A 21945-nucleotide genomic window follows, 5' to 3' on the forward strand; every position below is an offset into this window, starting at 1 on the left:
ATCGAGTCCGGGACACCCTGCCAGGCACGTCGCAACTCCCGGAGAGCTCGCACTAATAACATCCCGCCCTGAAGGCTCTGCGTCCCCGAGCTGTCGGCGTCGCCGCGGGGGAAGCCTCCCAGGATGGGTTGCCCCAGCTCGAGCCGGCTGGTTCAGCTGCAGGTCGAACCCGCCAAGACTCAGTTCAATTTCCATCCAAAGCAGGCGTCCAACTGTACACGTTCTGAGTATGTGCAGTGAGGGATGGAGACACACAAAACCCCTTCTCAATTGCCGAAATGTTGTCGACCGCATGTTTCTTCCGCCATACGTCCTGCACGTCGAGTGAAACACACATTCGTGCATCCCCTCCCCAAGCAAAGGAAAAAGACGTATGCTTGAGACGCTGGTGATATGAAGCTGACGCAAGCCTTGGTTCAGTGAGCCAGCTAAACCGAAAATACGTAGCATGCGTATACGAGCGTACGTACTAGTTCTCGGTCTTCACTGATGTTTGCACAGATGTGAGTTTGATAGGTTATAAATTAAACGTTCCACGTGTGCCTATGGAAGAAAGAAAAATGAATGAGCTCGAAACTGCACAGGCAAAACCCCCTTCACACGCAGTTGTGCTCGTGTCACATGGGGGTATACTAACCAAAGCACAGGGTGCGACATATTCGGGTATCCTTCAGCCATAGAACACCAATGGCAACACAGGAGCTCACATCACATATGGTTCAACAATACAGCGTAAATGGTTGTAGTCTCAGTAAATATAAACACCAGCGAGTCGTATATATTAAAAAATTTCATTCTGAAGATGGGCCAAAAGGCGCCGAAATATACATGTATAGCACTCTTCGGTGAAGAGAAACAGCCTTCGTAAAGGCTTCACGGCCATCAGCAGCCTGGCAGCCGCTTTAAAGTAATTCGTCAGTACCGTGCCCCTGACATCCAGGCGCTCTACCAGCGCGAGCAGCTTCAAGGAAACAAGTCGAAACCACCGGGTAGGGGTTCGAGGCCGCATTCCTTGCGCCAATCCTCGACGACGTACGGCTTGGCGATTTCCTTGAAGGTTTTCAGGTTGCAGCGGAAGCCTTCACAGCCGGGGATTTCGAGCCTGTAGGGCTTCCGTGTTGTGTCGTTCTTAAAGAGCATTTGGATGTAGAAGTTGCCGTCGGCATCTTCGTGTAGTTCGGTGATGACCGCTGTCGACGACGGCACCGCCAACTGGTTGAATACTCCAAATGCAGATGTGAACGCTGCGATCAGGACGTCGTGCTGTAAGGCAAAGAATATTTTCAGTAACCGAGAGTAGAAAGAGCGGAACGGCCAAATACGAGGCATCGTAGATGACTATCTGTGTAGAGCTTGCGCAGAGAAATACTGCGAAAATACTGGGGGGAGGGGGGGGGGGGGGGGGGGAAGAGCAGTGCAGAAAAATACTGCTGTGCCCCTAAAACATGACATTGTAACTCAAGCGCCGAGAATGGAGCCTGATTGCGAGCATTCCTCACTTATAGCGCTCAAAAACTAAACAACGCGAACGGCCGCGAGCACGTGATGTCGAACGTGCTTTTACTATCATTTTCTTCGAATGAAGCTACTGATATCAAGCAACGCTAAGCGAAACGTGGATGCGCTCGTGTGCATTATGAGCAGTCGCTGAGCAAGCATTGAGCAACCACTGAGCAGACGTTTACGAATGAAGAGAGAAGTAAAGGCAGGGAGTGATCGCAATAGTTAGCATATAGGCCATGTATTGTTAACAGACGGTGTCACTCGCAACAAGTTTCTGTGCGAGACAATTCAGAAGAAGCTCACATAAAATAAATTCTCTGAATAAACGCTCACGAAAATAAACAAAAACTGCTCCGAGCCCCACTCTAATAACGATTACAATTCAGTGAGGGTGGCTGGAAGCAAGCAGTAATGTACGCGAAAGTCAACAGCGCGTCTCATTGCTTCAGTGAAGTGACTAACAGTGCTAGTTCTCTTATCCGTATATGTTCATCTTTAACTGACATTGAATTCTCATCGTTGCAAGTAATTTATATGCGCAGCTTTCCCATTTTTCTTGAGAGGCGTTCTTGCTAGAGAACCTTTCAAAGTCTACTTTCCGCCTCGATTGCCTCTAGACAGCCCAAGAGCGGACTACTTCTCATTCAAGTTTATGCAGTCTCTGGACGTTACTGTGAACACTTATGAAGAAAAGCTTCCTCGCGCTTGATTTTGCCAGCAGATTAAATAGCCATTTTCGTTCGTGGCAAAGGCCAGTACATTGGGTTTCATTAAGATAGAAAACTGAGCGGATTAAGGCGTTCGTGTTGAAGTTTGTGCAGCGCTCACAGTTGGACGAAGGGCTAGCGTGCGCTGGCATGCGCTGACTCTCAATTGATTTTTAATCGGAAACACACGAAGAAAGAAAACTAACAGTACATAGTTAAAGCAAGTGACAGAAGAACGGAACGTTTGCAAACTTGAAAGCTCACTATGAAAAGCCATGCACACCAGTGGCACTCTATCTTAAAGGTTGCCGCACATGCTAACCAAATATTCAAATTCTTGATCCCAGAGCCGTATTGATCGTTTACTCACACAGCCTTCGGTTTTTCGTCTGATATGAAATGCTTCAATTATTTTGCTCACTCTGTGCCTGGATAGCAACATTGTGTCTTTGAAATGCGGAGTACAACCACGGCAGTGAAGCTTTAAGTGAGACAGCTCAAAAGGACATTTAGAGGGCATAGTTGGAGCACGTATGGCATTATTTAAGATCGACAGACTTGGCACGAAAGAAGCAGTTCTGTCGTGCCGTGTCTGTTTTTTTGCACTCCTACATCATGTCACATATGAGACAGCTTGTTTTCTGGTAGCGAGTGCCTATGCTTGCTCAGCCTACCACTTTGGCCTATGTACGTTTTTTCCGCAAGATAACGGAACCTGGTACGCGATGCCAACTTCGCAGACGACAAACACCTGCGGTGCCGCATCCGTTTTGGGGCCCTTTAAGCATGCGAGTTTGTTTTTTATTCACCTTGGCGCACATTCCAGCCAATTTGTTATCTTGCCGAAGAACGTACGTAGACCAAAGTGGAAGGTTGTGTTGTCTCACTCAGCGGTTCACTGCCGCGAATGTAGTTGTAATCCGCATTTCAAAAACACAATGGTGCTATCGACGCACAGAGTGCGAGAAATAATTGAAGCCTTTCTTCTCAGACGAAAAGCGGAAGGCTGTGTGAGTCAAACATCAATACGGCTCTGGGATAAAGAATTTGAATGTCTGGTCAGCACGGGTGGCAGCCTAAGATAGAGTGCCACTGGTGCGCATGGCTTTTGATACTGGACTTTCAAGTTTGCAAACATTCCGTTCTTTTTTCACATGTTTTAACTGTGTGCTGTTAGTTTTCTTTCTTCTTGTGTTTCCAATTAAAATTCCATTTAGAGTCAGCGCATGTCCCATGTACTTTCCTTGTACTTGGTCCAATTGCGAGCGCTGCATGAATTTCAACGTGAACATTGCATTGGGATGATCCATAGAAAAGACCTCAACACGGGGGACGCCAACAAGCGTCGTGAGAATTTCGGCGAACGCTGCTTGTCTACTTAATGCATTCAGACTTCTTATCACCTGCTTTACTTCAGCTCTTGCGTTTGATTGGTACAGAGATGGGGCGAGTGATAACCTCGTTTATTTCAACCTCGAAAAAACCTATTAGATTTAAGTAGGCAAGGAGGAAGCACACGCAAGGCACACCCGCCTTGGACTTGGAGTGCCGCGATCGCTGACGTTCTCAAACGAATATCTGTGCGCAAACCTTTGCGTCCACGGACTCCAAAGCGGCCATACTATCACTGCAGAGCGGCCTTCTCGTGAATGCACAAAAAGGAGCATTCAGGAAGCGCACGAACTGTGTCAGCATGTTTTTTGTTTTATGATGCCAATAATAAATTTGCGACAAATAAGTGGAAAATTAATTTGATTCTGCCAATAATAACAATATTAATTCTGTCTACCACTCCGGGTCGTCGCGCGGTGGGTGACATTTAGCGCGGACTACCTTATCTCGAAGTTGAATGATAATCAACACTTCCTGAAGACCCAATATTCGCCAGACGAGAGCTTGCGAATAGCTTCTCGCCTCTCTGTACACACCTGCATCAATCCTATATTACCAGGGGGCAGCTGAGGAAGACAGCAACTGTTGTCAAATACGCACTTTTTCTGCAAATACGTCGGTCTGGCTGCACAAGATTGACAGAAGCCTCATTCGGAAATGTGTGCCCTATGATAACACACAGGGTGTCACATGCTTTAACAGGGCTGCCTTCTCTTCCGATTGAAGGGTGATTTCAAGCCGCGTGGCATAAGAGAGCAGCGTAGCAGTAGCCACCGCAGTATGCATTACATTTCCTCAAGTGTGCCTGAAGCATGCGAGGCGAGAAATGTCGTCTTCTCTTTCTTTTTTTCTATTTCTTTCTTATTTCATTGTCAAAGACGCCGTAATTCTCAGCGTGTGGCATAACACAGGCAGTTTTTTTTTAGTTATCTTGCGTTTTAATTCTTACGCGTTTAGTTTATTCATTACGTTTACTACTGCTGTAAATTGGTTTAGTCTTTTTATTATGCTCGGGGCGGAGCGAGTGGGCGCAAGAACCAGGAGGTAATCTTTAACGCCGCCACCACTATTTTGACAGGAGCCAATCGTTAACACAGGGTAGCATTTTTCATTGCAGCGAATAATACATATTCTGTAGTTTCTCACTTCCACCTATTGCATATAGAGGCGAGAAATACGTACCGCCGCATACATGTACAGTTTCACGTTCGAGTTCCCGTTCACGGCAGCGTCAGAGTGCCGCAGGATCTCTCTAATCATCAGACCTGCATGAGAATTGTTGGACAAAAAGAGAGCCGTTATAGTATGCTCAAGATTTTGAACATACACGAGACGCGAATAGTTGCATGCACGGACCACAAAATATAGAAGTAATTATAAATATAAAAGTGACATTATAAGTCTTGGAGTTTACAATAACTTATCTGAAGCAACCTCATAAGACTTCGTCTTTTTATCCACCCATCGGAGGCCTACTCTTGGCCATGTGTACTTACGTACACAGTGTTAAGTAAGCAGCGCCGTTCTGACTTTATAATTAATATAACATTCTGTTGCGTAATTCAAGGGACGAAAATAACAAAAGAATAACAGTGTAGTAAAAGGTTCTGCCCGTCGTCTCTACACGGCCCTTTATGCGCACTCAAAGAGCATGAAAACACTCTTGCCTCATAAAAAGTAACGAGAAATTTGCATCACGTGCTGGCTTCGAGGGTCTTTCAGAAATGCTATCGCTGCTATTTTGGACGCCCTTTCAGTTTAGGCTTGCAGTATAGCCTGCCATAAGCTTCTTTTTCAGTGCCTTGTGCCTACTTTGCGCACCGCCAAAGGATGTCACTACACTCGCGCCAAGGTGGCGTACCCTACAGAGTGATACAGCTGGAACAATATATTAGTATATATTATATACAACCTAAGTGTATGTTACTTTGCGAAAGATGTGAAACAATGTACACAAAACGACAGGAACAGAAAGACGCTTTTTATTGTCCGGTCGTTTTTTTTTTTTTTTCATTATCACCAACTATGAACCAACCAACTCAGCAACAAGAAGTGATAGTTAAACTTCTGCTACATTTGTGACTCACTGATGGTTAACCTTTTATCGTTTCCTAGTTGTAGTCATACTGGCATGTTTTCGTAGCCATCTCGTAGCATCATTACTCGTAGCTACCTTCATATTTATTTGGCTTATATATGCATATGAATAATTCGTTCATTTACGAACCAACTGAAGTATACCACGCGTGAATTGACGTGGTCTACAATGTGCGTGTGTGTGCGCTTTTAGCTCACACATTAATTGAACAGAGAACCGTGTTTCGCGGTGCGGGCATGTGTAATCAGGTAAATTGAACGAATAATTTGACGCCACTTATCTTAATCTAGATGCATGACATTTTGAAATGTGGAAACACGAAACTAGACTCATGCGACGATTCCCTTCAACTTTTAAATATAAACATGTACCGTAAGGTTGTTAACAACGAAGATAATTAGTGCAATAATATTATTAGTAAAGGAAATGCTTAGATTTTTTAAATTATGTCCACCTCGGCAGAACAGTGTTCAAACGAAAACAAACACACACGCACGCACGCACGCACACACACACACACACACACACACACACACACACGCGCGCGCGCGCGCGCGCGCGCGCGCGCTGCATAAAGTGCCACTTAAATAAGCAAATGTTTTGAAGAAAGCACAGTTACGAATCTTACCAGCTCGCAGTCTATTGTGCAGAGGGCTGTTGTAATTCAGAATGGTCGTGTATTTCGCTAATCTGGTCATGTTGCCCCAAAGTGGAAGCGCCCAGTCTGGGATCTTCAAGTTGCGACTCCTCTGTGTGAAGAGAACGGACACACACATTAACGCCAGATTAAAGGATAGAAAAGAAGGCTTGCTGTATTTGTATTTCCTAGTGCAGTCACGACCAAGTCGAGTTATACTAAGCGTATCCCGTAACAAAATAATTTATTTATTTATTTATTTATTTATTTATTTATTTATTTATTTATTTATTTATTTATTTATTTATTTATTTATTTATTTATTTATTTATTTATTTATTTATTTATTTATTTATTTATTTACATGGAATACAATTTCGGCCCAATAATCTGTTTGCAAGAATGAAAAAAAAAATTGTTTTGCTCAGTGAAACACATGGCATACCTCAATTGTCAGAGTGTCCAGCAAATCCCGCACGCTGACCCAGTCTGTCATCTTCTTGCCAGAGAGCTGCTGAAGCGTGTTCATCAAATTCTGAAACAAGAATGCCACTAATAAGATAAGCTCCCCGAGACACGAGAGAAATTGTTCACGTCATGTGGCGCTAGCGTGTTTTCGCCAGAGACTGCTCCGCACAATTTAGCCGGTATGGACAAAAAGGTATAAATAAGGTAAAAGGCAGGCAGGTAACCCTAATAAACACCCGGGAGGCTATACGTTTCACTCCGGAAAGGGGATACCTTGATTATCAGTCTCGGGAGACGTTTTCCTGGTCAGGTGCATTGCATCCTATACTCCAAATGACGGGAAGGAGCAATGCTACATTTACCAAAGTGTACAAATTGGTAAGAAATGTTATACCTTGTTGAATTCCTCACAATGAAGATGAGCAACGGAATGTTCTGAATTACAACACTGCGCCGCACAAAGGGCGAGGAGGAAACGAACTATATTATTTGGCTGTAAGAAGACCTGTTAGAGAATTATTTACACGCTTAAAGATAGGCATCCTATGTGCAGTGTGTATTGTGAGCTAGCTTTCTATCGGTGAATGAAAATAAAGTGCGCGCTATGTGAAAAGGTAAAGCCGGAAACTGTGAGCGAAACTCACCGCATTATTTTTCAGCAACTCGGCCCCTTCCGGCGACTCACGAATTCGGTCCAGCTCCTCGTCATCTCTGGGGCAGACTGCGTCTTCATACAGCATCTGTAAGGGATGTCTGTCAGTGACGGTCTTGAATTGTCGCTTTTTGGCAACGTCGTGCAGAAAGCCGCCAGCAAGTAGCCGTCACTAAAACAAGTGACGACATATAATCGCAACACTGAACGATAAAATTTTTGGCTGAGGACATTTCCTGCGAATTTTATTGCGATGCTTGCATACGGTCCTAACATCACTTTTTATTTTGCCATGCAGTAATATCCCCCCCCCCCACCCCCCACCCCGTTCTGATGTTATCCTGTACCAATCACTTCCATGTGCTTGGTTAACAAACACCAATATTCATAGGTTCTGTTTAGAGACAAGCACGCTCCGTGTGCCTCTCAAGTTTGTTGATTACGGTGAGTCCTTTATGGAAGGACTCATTGCTTACGCGTAACATGACACAAGTGTAAACTCACGCCATCCAAGTCGACCGGCATGGTTTGTATCGGCACGGGCTGCCAGTCAACTTCACTGTTCCACACTTGCTTGTCCCGCGGTGGATAAAGGCCGTACAGGTTGGTCTGAATACTCTCCAGGCATCGTTCTCGGCCAGAGCTCCGTGCTCGCATCTAGCGACGATGAACACGAGTTAGTACACCACACACTAATGCTTGCATGAAACACACCGTCCTTCTTGTACATTTCAAGTGAACGCAGAGCACGTTCGTTATAGTACAGTGGAATTTTGTTAATTCGACCTCGTTCGGACACGCAGAGTGGATTCAAGTTATCCGATGCTCGAATTAGGCGATGTACACGAAGAATATAGTCGGGATTTTCCTCGCACACTAAGAACCATTCGGCCAGTCTCTGCACATCGTTCTGCCACTGATCGGTACGGACGCCGATGACGTCTAGCATAAGTCCCGTGTGTGCGCGACACGTGGCTTCCTAGAAGTGTGGACAGTGGCTTTAAAAAACAGCGCCTATCCCCCAGTTTGAATAAAAATAGGTGCTGTTACCAATTTTAAGAAGGCCGTTGGCAGCCACAATCATCCTGTCATCAATTCCCTCTGAGTTCGAAATAGTGGGTTTCTTTTTTTCCCTCGAGATAAATTTAGGCGCATAGATCGGGACCTTCGAATTCGGTCAGATTAATCAAAGCTTAGTCTATGAAGAATGAACGAAGGCCAATTAATTTACAATCATTTATGGTGTTCTACACCCGTGCGATAAGTGGAGGTCTCCGTAGTGATCGTAGTGTAGGGTTTCAGGTTCATTCGGAATATCTCGCGTGCTTTAACGTACGCTGCGGTCTTAGTGCAGAGAATATTTTTTTTTATTTTTTTATTTAAAAATTTTTTTAGATGGGAATGTGTCAACCCTATTCGGGAATCAAGTTCAAGGTGTTCCATATGACGACTTCTGCACCAACAGACCTTGTCGCTTTACGCGCTGTTGGTAATTACATTCTTTAGAGCATGACTTCGAAAGCTTATCTTGTTATGTGACTCAAAAGCAGCTCTTCAGAGTTTCCAGGACTCGTGAGCAGTTTGTATGAGATGTAATAGTTATCCATCAGGCTCTCTCTAATGGAAATGGCAACATTTCTCTGTTTTATTATAAATGGGTTGCTGCGGAGAGATTAAAATAGAACACACTTCCGCTACTCCGTTTTTCTCTGCGCTTCACCAATTAATTAATTAATGTATATTAAATGAAAAAAGGCAAACAAACATATTGATAAACTAGCATATTAAGCCCATCGTCATCTTTCAGTGGCTGCCGGGTCATAAACGGCAACGACCTTACTGATGCTGCAGCCCGGACACCCCATAAAGGAACCCGTACAGTTCTCATATCCTTGTCAAGAACGGATGCTGCAAAGGATCTTCATTTGATAGGACACACCAAGACGCAGGCTTCGTGGAACAACCCGAGTGTCTCGGAAGTGTCGCCTCTATAGACTTGACTATTCGTTGAAGCTACAACTGCCATCGCGCCTGTCCCACTGCCATGAAACTTCCCTTTGCCGTATCTGGCTAGAGATGGCCTATACGAAAGCCTACTCATTCTTCGTTCGAGTGGCGCACACACCCATGTGCGACTTCTGCCGCTGGTACGAAAGAACTTAACGCGTTCTATATTCTTGTCTTCGTTAGGATATCGAGCGTGACCCTCTTCAGACTTCTTAGAACCGGCTGGTTTCTACACCATTTAAAAAAATAAAGGTTCTAGGCCTCGTGCGTCACGTCGCAGGCTCACAAATCAAAGCAGGCATTGCTAAACTTTCTAAAATTGACTTACCTTAGTAACCGATTGTACGTTGTGACGGGCAGCCCCACTTGTGCGCACTGATTGTGCCTTGCTCCCTCTTCTAGCTCTCTTTTCTTCCCCTTAAACTCTTTCCCCCACGTAGGCTAGCAAACCGAATGCGACCTACCTACATTTCCTTCCTCTCTCTCTGCTCTCTATCTCGAAACCATTACCTACGTTCAGCAGGAAAACGTGGTACCCACTGAACGACTCAAATTCATTCGCTTTCATTTGTCTGGCCTACTTCAGTGCGACGAAAGAAAGCTAATTTCATTTCATTATTTAGTGTATACTCATTTGTTTTCTGTTCTTGGCCTGCATATTAACTAATAAAATTACTCCTATATTGTTACGGTGAAGGAAAAGAAGAAGGTGACGCGAACTAGAGGAAGACGAAGACTCTGGCCGTTGCCTGAACGCCATATCCATCAGTTGTAAGATATACATTATTTTGTAAATATACATTACAATATACGTATACATTGGTAGATATACATATCTACCAGTATTTTCAGAAAAGTGAGCCGACACAATCCAAAGATTATAATTGCTCACCCCATCACTTCCCTCCAGTTCAAAGCACTCTTTTGAGCTTTAGCAATATATTGTAAACGAGCAATGCAAAATATGGAAACTTACTTCATTAGGATCGTACGTCAAAAAGTCTTCGTACTTCGTCCTAAGATATTTTCCCAAGTTGTACTGGTCGTTCTTGCCTTTCTGAAAAAGAAAATGGCTTATAATTACGACTTGCACCCGAAGTCTCCACCAGCGCTTTTCCTTACCTTGGCGCTTTCTCATTAATCAGTCGCAAGCCCTTAATGACGTTTATTTCTCTATATACAGGAAGCTTTGAGATTCGTGCCTTGCACTGTATTTGAAACACAAAAATTAATTTCTTTGTTATTCTGAAGGAGACCAGTACACTACTGTGAGATTCTAGGCTTCTGAACAGCTTTCCTTAAATGATTCACAGTGATAAGGCAATAACTAGAAACCGGATGTTTAGGCACTAAATATGCTGTTTTAGGCGCCTACAACAGGCACTAAAGCTGTCATTTAGAGCATATATAGGCGCCAAATACTGTCCTTTAGACATGTATAGGTTCAATTAACAAGAATTTGGCTATGCATCTTAGGATACATTTTCATTTTCTAAGGAACACAACCAGTTAAATCTCTATATTGTGAAACTAATTTTATTTTCTCGATAAGATGTTGCATAAGTTACAAGATTTATCTGCAATCCAGTGTGACTAGACACTGCGAAAGAATGTAAAAGCAGTGACAAACAATTACCATCTCAAGAGTTTTCGGATTCACTGTGTGCCTTTTTTCACTTAGTATTAGCCCGCATACAGAAGAGGACCGTTCAACATCCACCGAAAGTAGCGGTAAGTACTTGTACTTCGAAACGTTCGATGATCCAATGCCTTATGGCATTGCGGAATCTTCGCCGGTCAGAAGCTTTGACAGGTTTTTTTTTTTTTTTCAATACCAAAAATACGATTTTTCTTCCAAAGCATATTGAAGTTTCTAACTAACTCTATCAACAATAGATCCATTGGGGATGGTGGCGAACCTTTGCTGAACGTCCAAGATGAGCCCCACACTCCGGGTCAGAGTTGCGCCCGAGCGTTTACGTTTCTCAATCACGTCGGCTAAAAACGTGAAGTGAGCGCACAAGTACTGTAAGTCCCCTTCAAGTGTATCGTCGCGTAGCGAAGATTCAGCCCTTCTCACAGCGATGCTCTCGTCAGCTGCTAAGCTGTACAGCCTTTACGACACCAAAGTGTTCGTGGTAATAATCAGCTGCGTTCAACCAAGTTCCCCAGCGGGTTACATTATAAACAAAACGAGGCTAGGACGAAACGCTCTTTTTCGGCTCTGAAAGTGCACTATATTCGGAAACATCGAAATAGGCATTTATAAGCCCCCGGATGAAGCTGCCACTAAAATGGTTCTAGCTCCATAGTTCGTGCTTAAATGTTCAAGGGGCACGATAAGGGCGTAAGGAAATAATAGGCATATTGCCTGAAGTTCCCGTCTCTAATAATAACCAAGGCACGCATTGACAAAACGCTCTTACGCTAGAATTGTGCGTAAGAGCATATTCCAGCCAATCGGGATGCTGGACATACTACTAGTAAAAGCGACCGGCCAATGGCAAAGAGCCCTTACAAATGAAAAGCTTCGTGAATTCGACCCCAAGGCACGCATTCCCATCATATTTCTTACGTAAGTGCCATCCAAGATTTGACATGGCCGTTGATCCCGTATTCACAAAACTTCTCCTACGCAAAAGCAGTACGTCATTGAATGGCATTCGAGCGCAGCGACATGCATCGTAGCGATCGGCATAAACTTTAGCACATCGTCGTTAAGGTACGCTCCGCTGACATTTTACGTGCTGAGACACTAGACTTGAGTGCACGTTCTTCGATAAGCGCGTCTCCCAGAGACGTTAATGACGCGCTGTCGGCTTGGTTGCACAAAAACGACAGCCCCCGAGTAGACGCACGCTCACGCTCCACTCACGCTCCGCACCAATCGGCTCCGTAGCAGAGCGAGGGCAGCGTTCTGCCTTCTGCTGTCAGCGTCAGCGTCGTGCTCACGCACCCGAGCGTTTTCCGTTGAGCGGCTGTGCGCAATTTTTCAAAGATGTACCGGTCTGAGCGTAGCGCACTTTACACGTTCGGATCAAACTCTTTATTAGCGAGACGATATCGCCGCGCTCGTGACCAATCGCGGTCGGCCCTTACGTAAGAGAAGGTTTGGGAATACGGACCCAGTTGTTATACATAGTTCCAACCATACGTCAACAACTCTCACCGGCAACAGAGATAAAAAAAACAAAAAATATATGTTCAACATCATGTTCCTCAACGTACAAGAAAACTTCGACGACACGCGCCCGTGTAAGCCTTTCGCAACGAACGCTAAATGGCCACCGTGAACGTATATCTAAGCCCCGAAGCTGCGCATCATCAGCGAAACGCTTCTATCGGCAGCAGGTGACGCATTAAGAGCTTGTGCTTCAGGCATAGAAGTTGCGTAATCAAACATTTACGCCGCTAATGGCGTGATAAATGTACTCGAATGTGCCTGTAACACTCGAGATACGTAGTTTTTTTTTTTTTTTTCGCTTTTTATTTTTTTATCTTAATGTGTCGACGATGAAGTTCTCCGTTCCAAATATAGTTTTAATGCCAGAAATTTCCTTGAATTGCCTTTTTCCTTTTCGTTCATTATATCTGCATAGACAAAAACTGTTCAGCTATAAGGGACAGCAATCTAGGTTTATACAGCGCTTCCAGAAATTGCGTGCTGCCAAACCATGCCTCGGTGGTGAACAGGGATTCAGAGTCATTGCTAATCAATATCGTGGAACCAATCACAACAAGACTGTTAGAGCTTAACGTATTGGTGGCGGCCACGCGGGTTCGAGAACCATGCCGTGCTGTGGATGAACGACCAAGTGTCGCTTTAAGATAATTCATGAACGAGCAGTAGGCCAGCCGATATAGAATTTCATTTGCATAGACAATCACTGAGCGTTTACGTCGACCTCATTAAGCTTAGGATGAGCGGCTGGCGGCGCAGCAGACCCACTTGGCTGATGCCAGGAAGTGGAATTGGCGCAGTCGAACGGGAGAACGCGCGTGCGTGAAGCGCGGCGGAGGAAAGCCCGCGTGCCAAATTCCACGGCAGCCAGCCGACGACTCCTAGGGTCCCGCGTGCAACAGCATCGCCGAAGGAGTGACAGCGAGCGACGGTAGGAGTCGTATGACGTGCGATAATGGCATCGGGGTATAGTTAATGGGCGCGTGAAAAATCGCGCTACTCCGCACGCCTCGGGCTTCACTTGAAATATAATGCTGTAAAATTTAAGTAGAGCCACGGCAGAACAACTGTGGCGAGTGATTTATGCCTCCCGTCGGCAAACTCGCCTCACATTGTCTTTGCTCGGTTTTGATGGGGTTTTGTTCCTCTCTCTCTCTCTCTCTCTCTCTCTCTCTCTATGATAACACCATTGAAGCGGGCCGAAGGAGGGGGGACAGGGGGAGATTAAAGTGAAATTGTGCACGCGGGCAGAAACAGACAAAATTGTCTCCGAGACGCACACCGAAGGGGATGCCCACAACCGCTCGCCGAGGCGAATTTATCACTGCTTCTTTTTTTCTTTACTGCACGGTTTGATACTGCTATTGGATCTCTGCTGCACCAAGTACGTAACGCGACCTCAAAAAGTCAGTGACCGCTCCGCAGCGGCGCCTTGATTACTGTTGCTGCGCGACAGCGGCCAGCGAAATTCCAAGAGCCCACCTCATGCTAATCATGCTTTCTTTTTTTTATTCTACAAACGTAATTTCTTATGTCTGTGCAAAATCTCGCTTCTGCTGAGAATTTATTAAAATTAGTGCTCATATATTTGGGAGAAACGTATGTCCCCCCCTCTTTTTGTTGTCTCTTACCTTGCTTTCATGGCTTGGGGAGTCTACGAAGAAAGGCGATGACCTTGGTCCTCGAATTATTATTTACTTTTATTTCAATTGCACGAGTGCACGCAGTTTCTTCTTAGAGCAAACATAGCGACGTCAAAAATTTACACATACCCAGGAATTTTAGACATCGTCCTTTGCCCATCTGTCAAACTTCACCGCAATGCACTAGCGTAACTCAATGGGCCGCATTCTCAAAAAATATATTTCAGATCAGCCAAATTTCAACAAATTTCAGGTAGCAACATCGAGCGGGTACTCCCTTTATAAAATAGGCATTCCGGGCACTTAGTCGTAACTTCCCGGCGGCAGTGTTTTGGTTTGGTCCTCACCAAAACGGGGCTATAACACAGCAGGGAGGTTACGAATAAGTGCTGTAAATGCGTATGTTATGCAAACATACGCATACGTAAATGCGTACGTTGCAAACAGAAAGTTTTTGAAATTCGGCCGATCTTTTGAAATAGTATTGTTTGAAAATGCCACCGATTAAGTTATAATGGTACATTGCGGTGAAGTTCGACATATGGACGAAGGGGCAATGTCCAAAATTCTAGAGCATGATACTTTCCAAGTGTCTCGCATCGCGCATTCTTCGCAGAAGGTTCAGGTCGTGATGTGAACAGCGCTAAGTCTACACGAAATCCAAAGCTGTATATATACTCACGTGCGTTATGTGACCGAGACCTTCCGGAAAATCACTGGGTGAGTTTGGGTCATTGGGGTACAACGACGTTGGTGTGCGGTCTCCGTGACGAAACATCTGCAACAGACCAGAGAGATCGGATATCTTTGGCACAGGCAGGACAAATCGAGCTTCGCGTACATGTTGCAAGACAACCCGTTTCGGTAAACTGTGCCGACTGAGAAACATTTAAAAGTTTGAGTGGCAGTTTGTGAGAGGGGGGAAGGCACTACCATGTCGGAACAAAACGTGGATATGAACAAAGAAAGGTACAGAGCTCGCCTTTCCGCATTCGCGTGTTTGTGACGCTGAGTTCCATTCGTTCGCAGAATCTTATTTTAGGAGCCTAGAGCGTATTTATCACCCAGTTTTACCACAAACACACGTCTGGCGATTTCAAATAATGAAGCGTAAAAGATGCTCCACATTGTTTTTTCCGCTCGCGTTTCGTTCTGACGTGACACTACACCCTTTGTCGAATGCGTATACAAACCACAGCGCGTATCACTGAACCTGGCTTCCAACCTCATGGCGAGGCTCCTGTGAATCCCCAGTGCTCTATAAATTGGCGTCTCAATTGATCTGAAAAAACCGAAGGATGTTTTGTTGCGGTCCTACAGAGATTTGGAGGGCCAGGAATGTCGCACAAGCCACGCTAAACTTGAAATGCATTCTGGGGTTTTACGTGCCAAAACCGCGAATTGATCATGAAGCACGCCGTGAGCGACTCCGGAATAATGTTGGCCACCAGGGGATCTTTAACGTGCCCCCAATGCACGGGACACGGGCGTTTTTGTATTTCACCCCCCATCGAAATGCGGCCGCCGCGGCCGGGATTTGATGCCGCGGCCTCGTGCTTAGCAGCACAGCTAAGCCACCGCGGCGGGTCATGTCAAACTTCCAAGCATAAGCTCTGGTGATACACAAGTCACTGCCCGGGAGCACCTGTGACAAAGTGCGTACATGTTGCAAGGCGTGAACCGCCTAGAGGAGTACCGCCATCTAAGGAAGCAGCGCCTGCCGCGTGTCCAGAACTAAAGACAGTATAGATGGGTGCTTAAGGGACCACATGTTCTCATATGCGCATGTAGCCGGCTTTTCTAACGGCTATAAAGGGTGCACGCCATGGCAATCGCATTATCGATGCTCCAGGCGTGTTAGGAGTAGAGGTGCTCGGAACGAGTCACATCCATTCTAATCTACATGTCCCTTACTTCATTTAGAGAAACGGTGGGCGGGCAGGCAATCTGAATTGTAAAGAAAGTACGGCGATTCAGACACGCGGTCCGCGCCGAGCCGCGGGACGGTTCGAGGAACGCGCCGCCCCTCGTCAAGCGCGCGCGAAGCTTGCTCCGCTCTGCGCGACAGTGCCCCTCAATGGAGCGCCGAAGACGGCGTTCTTTTCAGCGCGCAGTGCGCGTGATGAACGAGCTGCTTGGCCGCTGAATAGTGGCGTGCGCGCGCCGCTCGTATTTCACCGTGTATTTCACGCACCGCCGCCGCCGCCGTTCGGGCGTCAGGCGTGCGCGCGCGCGCTGGCGCGCTTACAGGCGCTGCCGCTTCGGCCGCGGCGCGAAATGGGCGGCGGATACGCGACGCTTCTTCCGAAGTGCGTGCGAACTGCTTCGACACCGACGGCCGATAGAGCGGCGCGATTGCCGTCCACCCTTTCACGCCTGCGGCGTCGAGTCGGTTGACCGTAAGTTATGCACGTCGCAGTTGTCCACTCCGCGGCTGTCTGAGGTCAGTGCCATAAATAGGTTGCAAATTGTACGGCGCCGCGCCGCGCAAGTGTCAATTAGAGAACGTGGAATTACATCAGCTTCTTCCGTTAAAAATAAAATGAAAATGAAGACACACAACATGCATAGGAAAGGCATTTGGTTAAGTAACTGTTTTCGCATTGTTACGAGCGTCGGAAATTAGCCGCAACATCGCCCCTCATTATTTTAAGTGCCATGGCGAAACGCGGTAATTACAATGTCTCATTTCAGCAATTATGATGTCTGACATTTTGCAAACAAGGCCCCCGTACGGGAGACGAAACGTCTTGTTTTCTTTTCTTTTCTTATGTTTTTGGTCGGCGTCCGTTTTAATTTTCTGTATGAGCAATCCCGACCAGACGAGTTTTCGTCGAATTCTTGATTTCATAAAGTATCGTGACAGAAATTCGCCGTGACGTTTCCCTCATTACCCGTATTTCTGCCTTCAAATGTCATCTTCAGTTCAACTTATCCTGCAAGTCCCATGGTTTAATTCATCGTCCCCTTCACCTCGGCCGACACGCCCTCATTTTGTAAACAAGGCCCCCGTATGGGAGCCGAAACGTCTTGTTTTCTTTTCTTTTCTTATGTTTTTGGTCGTCGTGCGTTTTAATTTTCTCTATGATGTCTCATGCTTTCACGGTATTTTAAGAGAGGTTACATTAAGTATCAATTATACAATTTACGTTTTCTCAACGCCCATAAAAATTATGGAACTGCTCTTGAAATGTCCCATGCTGCCTAAGTCAGAAAAAAAATGCAGAAACTGCCTCTCTAGTTACACTTTGACACATATCTTCGTGGTAAGTCGGCATTGTTTTCGTTTCATGAGCAAGAACAAGGAACGAAATAGTTTCTGCACATTGCAACAACCATTGGTTTTGATTGTTGCTCTAGTATATGCGCCTGAGAATAAGTGCACGCTAATGTTTCAGCTCGCCACAAGTCCACAAGTCGATATCCAAGTCCTTGAGAAACGTGAAGCTCACAAATATTGTTCCTGAAAAAAGATTGTGTGGGTAAGTATACGTCTGTGCGTGTAAATGAGCACGGGCGGAGAAACAAGGGAAGCCTTTTATGCGTCTGCTTCAGTTTCCAACTTCCTGTGAGAGCATTTGTCCTGTGTGTAAAGCTTTGCGAATTCGTAATGACAGATTTAATACAAGAGCAAACTTCCTTCCAAAAGCTCAAACTTGGCTTTACACGAAACTAACGGCGAGGATCCGTCAACGCGTCACCTCACGGGACGTGACCGCTGCGATGCAAAGGTTACCTGTCTGCGCTTATCATGTCCCAAAACATGGCAGATACATGAGAAATGCTGGCTTTAAGCACCTACACCGCTTCACCATGCTTATCGGCGCAGAGCTAGCATCTCGCATGAACACACCTGAAGCGTGACAAGTAGTGCGTGGAACTGTGATACATCGCGGTTTATCCGTAAGGGCATTCTGCATTTGTACCCGTAATACACAGCAGAGTGAGAGAGTATGTTGGGGACATAGGGACAGCCCATTATGAAACGCGAGCACAATTACCTGAATACGCTTGTCGCAGCGTAAAACTAGTGCGCAACACCTTAAAATAATATGCTCAGAGTAGAGATAAGGCCTATATAGCTGGAGTTGGGGCTGAGTGCCTCGCGTACATCTTTTTTCCAGGCAAATAACAAAAAAAAAATGTTGGCTGCAGTTGTTTGTACTCTCTAGGACAAAGTATTGGCAGCAGAAAAGCTATAGGAAAACATACACGCACAAGCTTCGCAGAGTGTGTGATGTAGTCGTAAACTCTGAACGACGTAGCTTTAGGCCATGTGAAACAACTATGATTACGCATGCCCCCTTCCGCCCTGTCTCGCCGTGAACAGCAAAGGTGAGCGCCGTAATCTTCTTAATAATCGTTTTTGCCACCGCCAAGTGTTCAGATGTGCGACCATCCGCGATGCCAAAGCGGGGGTCCTAGAAAAGAAAGTGGTGCAGGTCCGCACTACGCCATGCATCAACACGTTCCACTAGTTATTTGTGCGTGATAATAACTAAAGGATCACGGCTATGCACCAGGAAGCAACTTTGAATGAACGCAGAAGTTGATAGGTGGAGGTTGACGCTGCACTTATAATCATTGTTGGCCTTCGAAAGGGATAATTACTCATGTACAGCGATTGCCGAAAGAAAAAAGCGACTTAAATCTCAGAGAAGTTACACAGTGCAAATGAAAAAAAAAAAAAACTATCGAAGCCACAATCGAGAAAAGTTTTCAATTCCAGATTTCTCCAGATAGTGCCAGTACAATGACAAGCGATAATTGTTACGTCTAATCTCATATTATTTACCCTTTGCTGAGTAATGAACCAAGATGCTGGTGATACCTCCGCGCCCCTTGTCATTTAGTCACATTTTTACTAGTGCGTGAATTTGAAATGAAGTTGGAATTATTTGGATCGCAGGAGGGAGTGGTGTCCTTTTAACAATAGTTATATTGTTGTTGTGTTCACTTGTCGAACGGCACGGAACTGAAATTCACACTGACGTTTCTCATGACCAATTAACATATCTGTTGCCTTGCTCCTTTTTCTTCACGTCACAGACATTCTAACAGCGGTTTCTAACAAACAAACAAAAACAAAAAAAAGCTATATCTGCTTCTGCATAATAGCACTAACACAGGAACGTGTGTCGCCAAAGTGAAGCCATTTTTACCGTGCATCTCAATTCTTTCTTCCTAGAGTGCTAAGGTGCGCTCATGTAAAATGATACGGATGTGTGGAGGAATACAGTTACAGAAGAGAGAACTTTCGTGAGTAGTCTTATCGCACAGTAAATCGACTATGTATGTAAACACAACAATCTTCATTATGTATGTAAACAAAGCAACCTTCACGATTCCGAAACAAAAACAAAAAGTCACTGACGGAAATTTCTCACAGCCACATTACGCCTTATAAAACAGCTAAAAGTGTGTGAGAACGCGCGCTACGTGATTATAGAAACCTAACGTACACGTCTGTGATAAACGATAGCAAATCGTTATGCGCGAGTTCTTTTCTCTGCTACAACAGCTCTCTTCACCAACGTCCACGCCTCCCCATAGCATGCACGTGCAAGTAACTTCATTACTGTCGATAACTACGCACCCTGCCAAGCTCTAAACGGCAAGTCAAACGGCGTAAAGCTCTTCAAAGCTTCAGTTTGGAGTAAAAGATTTCTGAAATGCGTTATGTGGCTGATTTAAGTGTACCAAGTCGGCCACACACAGCATTTGCATCAAGCGTCAAGTTAAAGGTCCACTTGAGTGAGTTATTCACAGCAAAACCACTTTTAGGGTCTCAGCGCGCAACAGTTGCCGCAGCGGGCTACTTGGGAACACAGCAGGCTACACATTTGCATCGGAGAGCGAGAACTGGCCATGAGGGGAGACAAAGAGTGCCGCAGCGCCGAGCGACTGCACACATCGGCGGGCCAAAGAAGAAGAAGAAGAAGATTAACGGGCTGGCGTTGATCGGTTACTCACGACGTGTAGCTGGCGTAAGGTGCTCGCCTCACCGCACTGGTGTATGCTGCGCGCGGCGGCGCCGGCCGCCAAAACCAGGAGGCACGCAAGCTTCATGGCTAGGGGCAGCAACGGGAAAAGCTCTAAGCGGCCGGCCACGCGGTCTCTGTTTTTGAAGGACTGGCACTCAAGGACAGCGCGGCGCGAGCTTACGGCCGCCGGCGCGCGTGCACAAGTGGCCGGCCCCCGCTTGACCAATCAGCGCGGCCAGGTTCCGCGGACCGCCCGCTGGTTGGCACCGGACCGCCGGGTTCTGATAGCGTCCGGCACGTCAGAGGTCGCAACCCCGCAACCCTGCACGGTCGCAACCCTGTAACGCCGTTGTGCCCGAATTCCGACCAATGAAATGAGCAAGGTGTGAAACCCAAGAAGGCGCAGCGTGCCCGGAAACCATTAAAAAAAAAAAAAAAAAAAAAAAAAAAAAAAGGGCAACCGAAGGCGTCCCCGTATCTTGTTCTCCGTGATTGTGCAATGCGCGGGATTACAGGAGTGGAGTAGACGAGGTGCACGGCTTATGAGGGATGCTGATATAGAGAACGAATACTGGGCGACGAGCGGAGCAGTTTTGTTGTTGTTGTCTGATTCGGAGAGTGGGGACTCATGCTGTCAATCGTGCACTATCACCCGTGTGCACGTGTAATAGTACCCGTGCACACGGGTACGCTCCCACTGTTTCCGTACCACATGTGTTCCCCACTAGTGCAGCTGCGTTGATGTGAGCAAAACACATTAGTTGCTATTGCTGCAACAGCACTTTGCTGTTCACGAGCTTTTTAATAATCACAGCACTATGTCATGATTGGGACGCACGAAACAGGTCACGCAGCTACACACGGCAGTGCCCCAGCTCCCTCCTTCACCCTCTCTTACTCTCACTTCGCCTTCTTTTTTTTTTTTTTTTTTTTCTTTGATTGCTACTCATGAAACAAAGGAATACAATGGGGTATTCGATGTAATTTGCTGCAAGCCTGAAACAAGTCAACAAAGCTACCTTTACTTGAAAAGACACGTGCGACAGGGACACTAGGAAGAACAAAGAACGGACAGGATAAGCGCAAGTTCTGTCTGTTTTTCGTTCATCCTAGTTTCCTTGTTGCGTCGCGCTGGCTATTTAAATAATTTAACGTCGCCAACTCTCCTACCTTTCAGTGCTTCTATCGTAGCATTGCATTATCCAGCTGCAGACAAGTGTGGTGCATCTTAGCCCACCACAGTTTTAGAAATGGATGACATCGCCGACGACCCAGCAACTAGCTATATATAATTAGTCTTTGTTGAATAGGTTCATAATCGCGTATGCAGCAGCCTTTGCGTTTTAACTGCCTTTTCTTCTCCCGCTATACTTTCAAAGTTTATAGTAAAATATGACGCAGGGAAAAGGCAACCGGAAGATGGGGACATGTGGTGCTATTAGAAGCGCTGAACTTATCCTCCTTGTTTGTTCAGATTAAGTTCATAACGGTCAACGATTCTAGTCCATGGTAGCTGGGTTTCGAAGCACGTGAGTTTTCAGGCTGAAACCTTAGCACCAGCGTTCTTCGGGTTCCATCCGCGGCGCCCGCCATGTGAAGTAACTTCCCCACTGCCCCCCCCCCCCCCCCCCCGACTGGCTCATATCTTCCAATATTACCCCAGCCTCGACACA

At 45.9% G+C, this 21945-nt stretch overlaps 1 protein-coding gene across 1 annotated transcript; it reads right to left on the bottom strand.

Annotated features, from left to right (window-relative positions):
* Positions 1–772: 772 nt before the first annotated feature.
* LOC119464519 (testicular acid phosphatase homolog) lies at positions 773–20420 on the bottom strand. Its single transcript, XM_037725532.2, has 9 exons — positions 20262–20420; positions 14971–15066; positions 10441–10521; positions 7962–8114; positions 7450–7545; positions 6783–6872; positions 6329–6449; positions 4785–4867; positions 773–1263 (listed from the first exon to the last, which is right to left on the bottom strand). The coding sequence occupies exons 1-9, from the start codon at positions 20355–20357 to the stop codon at positions 964–966; spliced, it is 1116 nt and encodes a 371-aa protein (XP_037581460.1). The 5' UTR covers positions 20358–20420; the 3' UTR covers positions 773–963.
* Between the last annotated feature and the right edge of the window lie 1525 nt (positions 20421–21945).

This window comes from Dermacentor silvarum, chromosome 1 (assembly GCF_013339745.2).
Source record: "Dermacentor silvarum isolate Dsil-2018 chromosome 1, BIME_Dsil_1.4, whole genome shotgun sequence".
Taxonomy (NCBI): Eukaryota; Metazoa; Arthropoda; class Arachnida; order Ixodida; family Ixodidae; genus Dermacentor; species Dermacentor silvarum.

Excerpts from the sequence above, each read along its gene's own strand:
- LOC119464519 (XM_037725532.2), bottom strand. The coding sequence starts at position 20,357 with ATGAAGCTTGCGTGCCTCCTGGTTTTGGCGGCCGGCGCCGCCGCGCGC. Across the intron at positions 15,067-20,261 it reads CCTTACGCCAGCTACACGTC|ATGTTTCGTCACGGAGACCG; the intron begins GTGAGTAACCGA and ends GGTCTGTTGCAG. Across the intron at positions 4,868-6,328 it reads GCACAATAGACTGCGAGCTG|GTCTGATGATTAGAGAGATC; the intron begins GTAAGATTCGTA and ends ATTCTCATGCAG.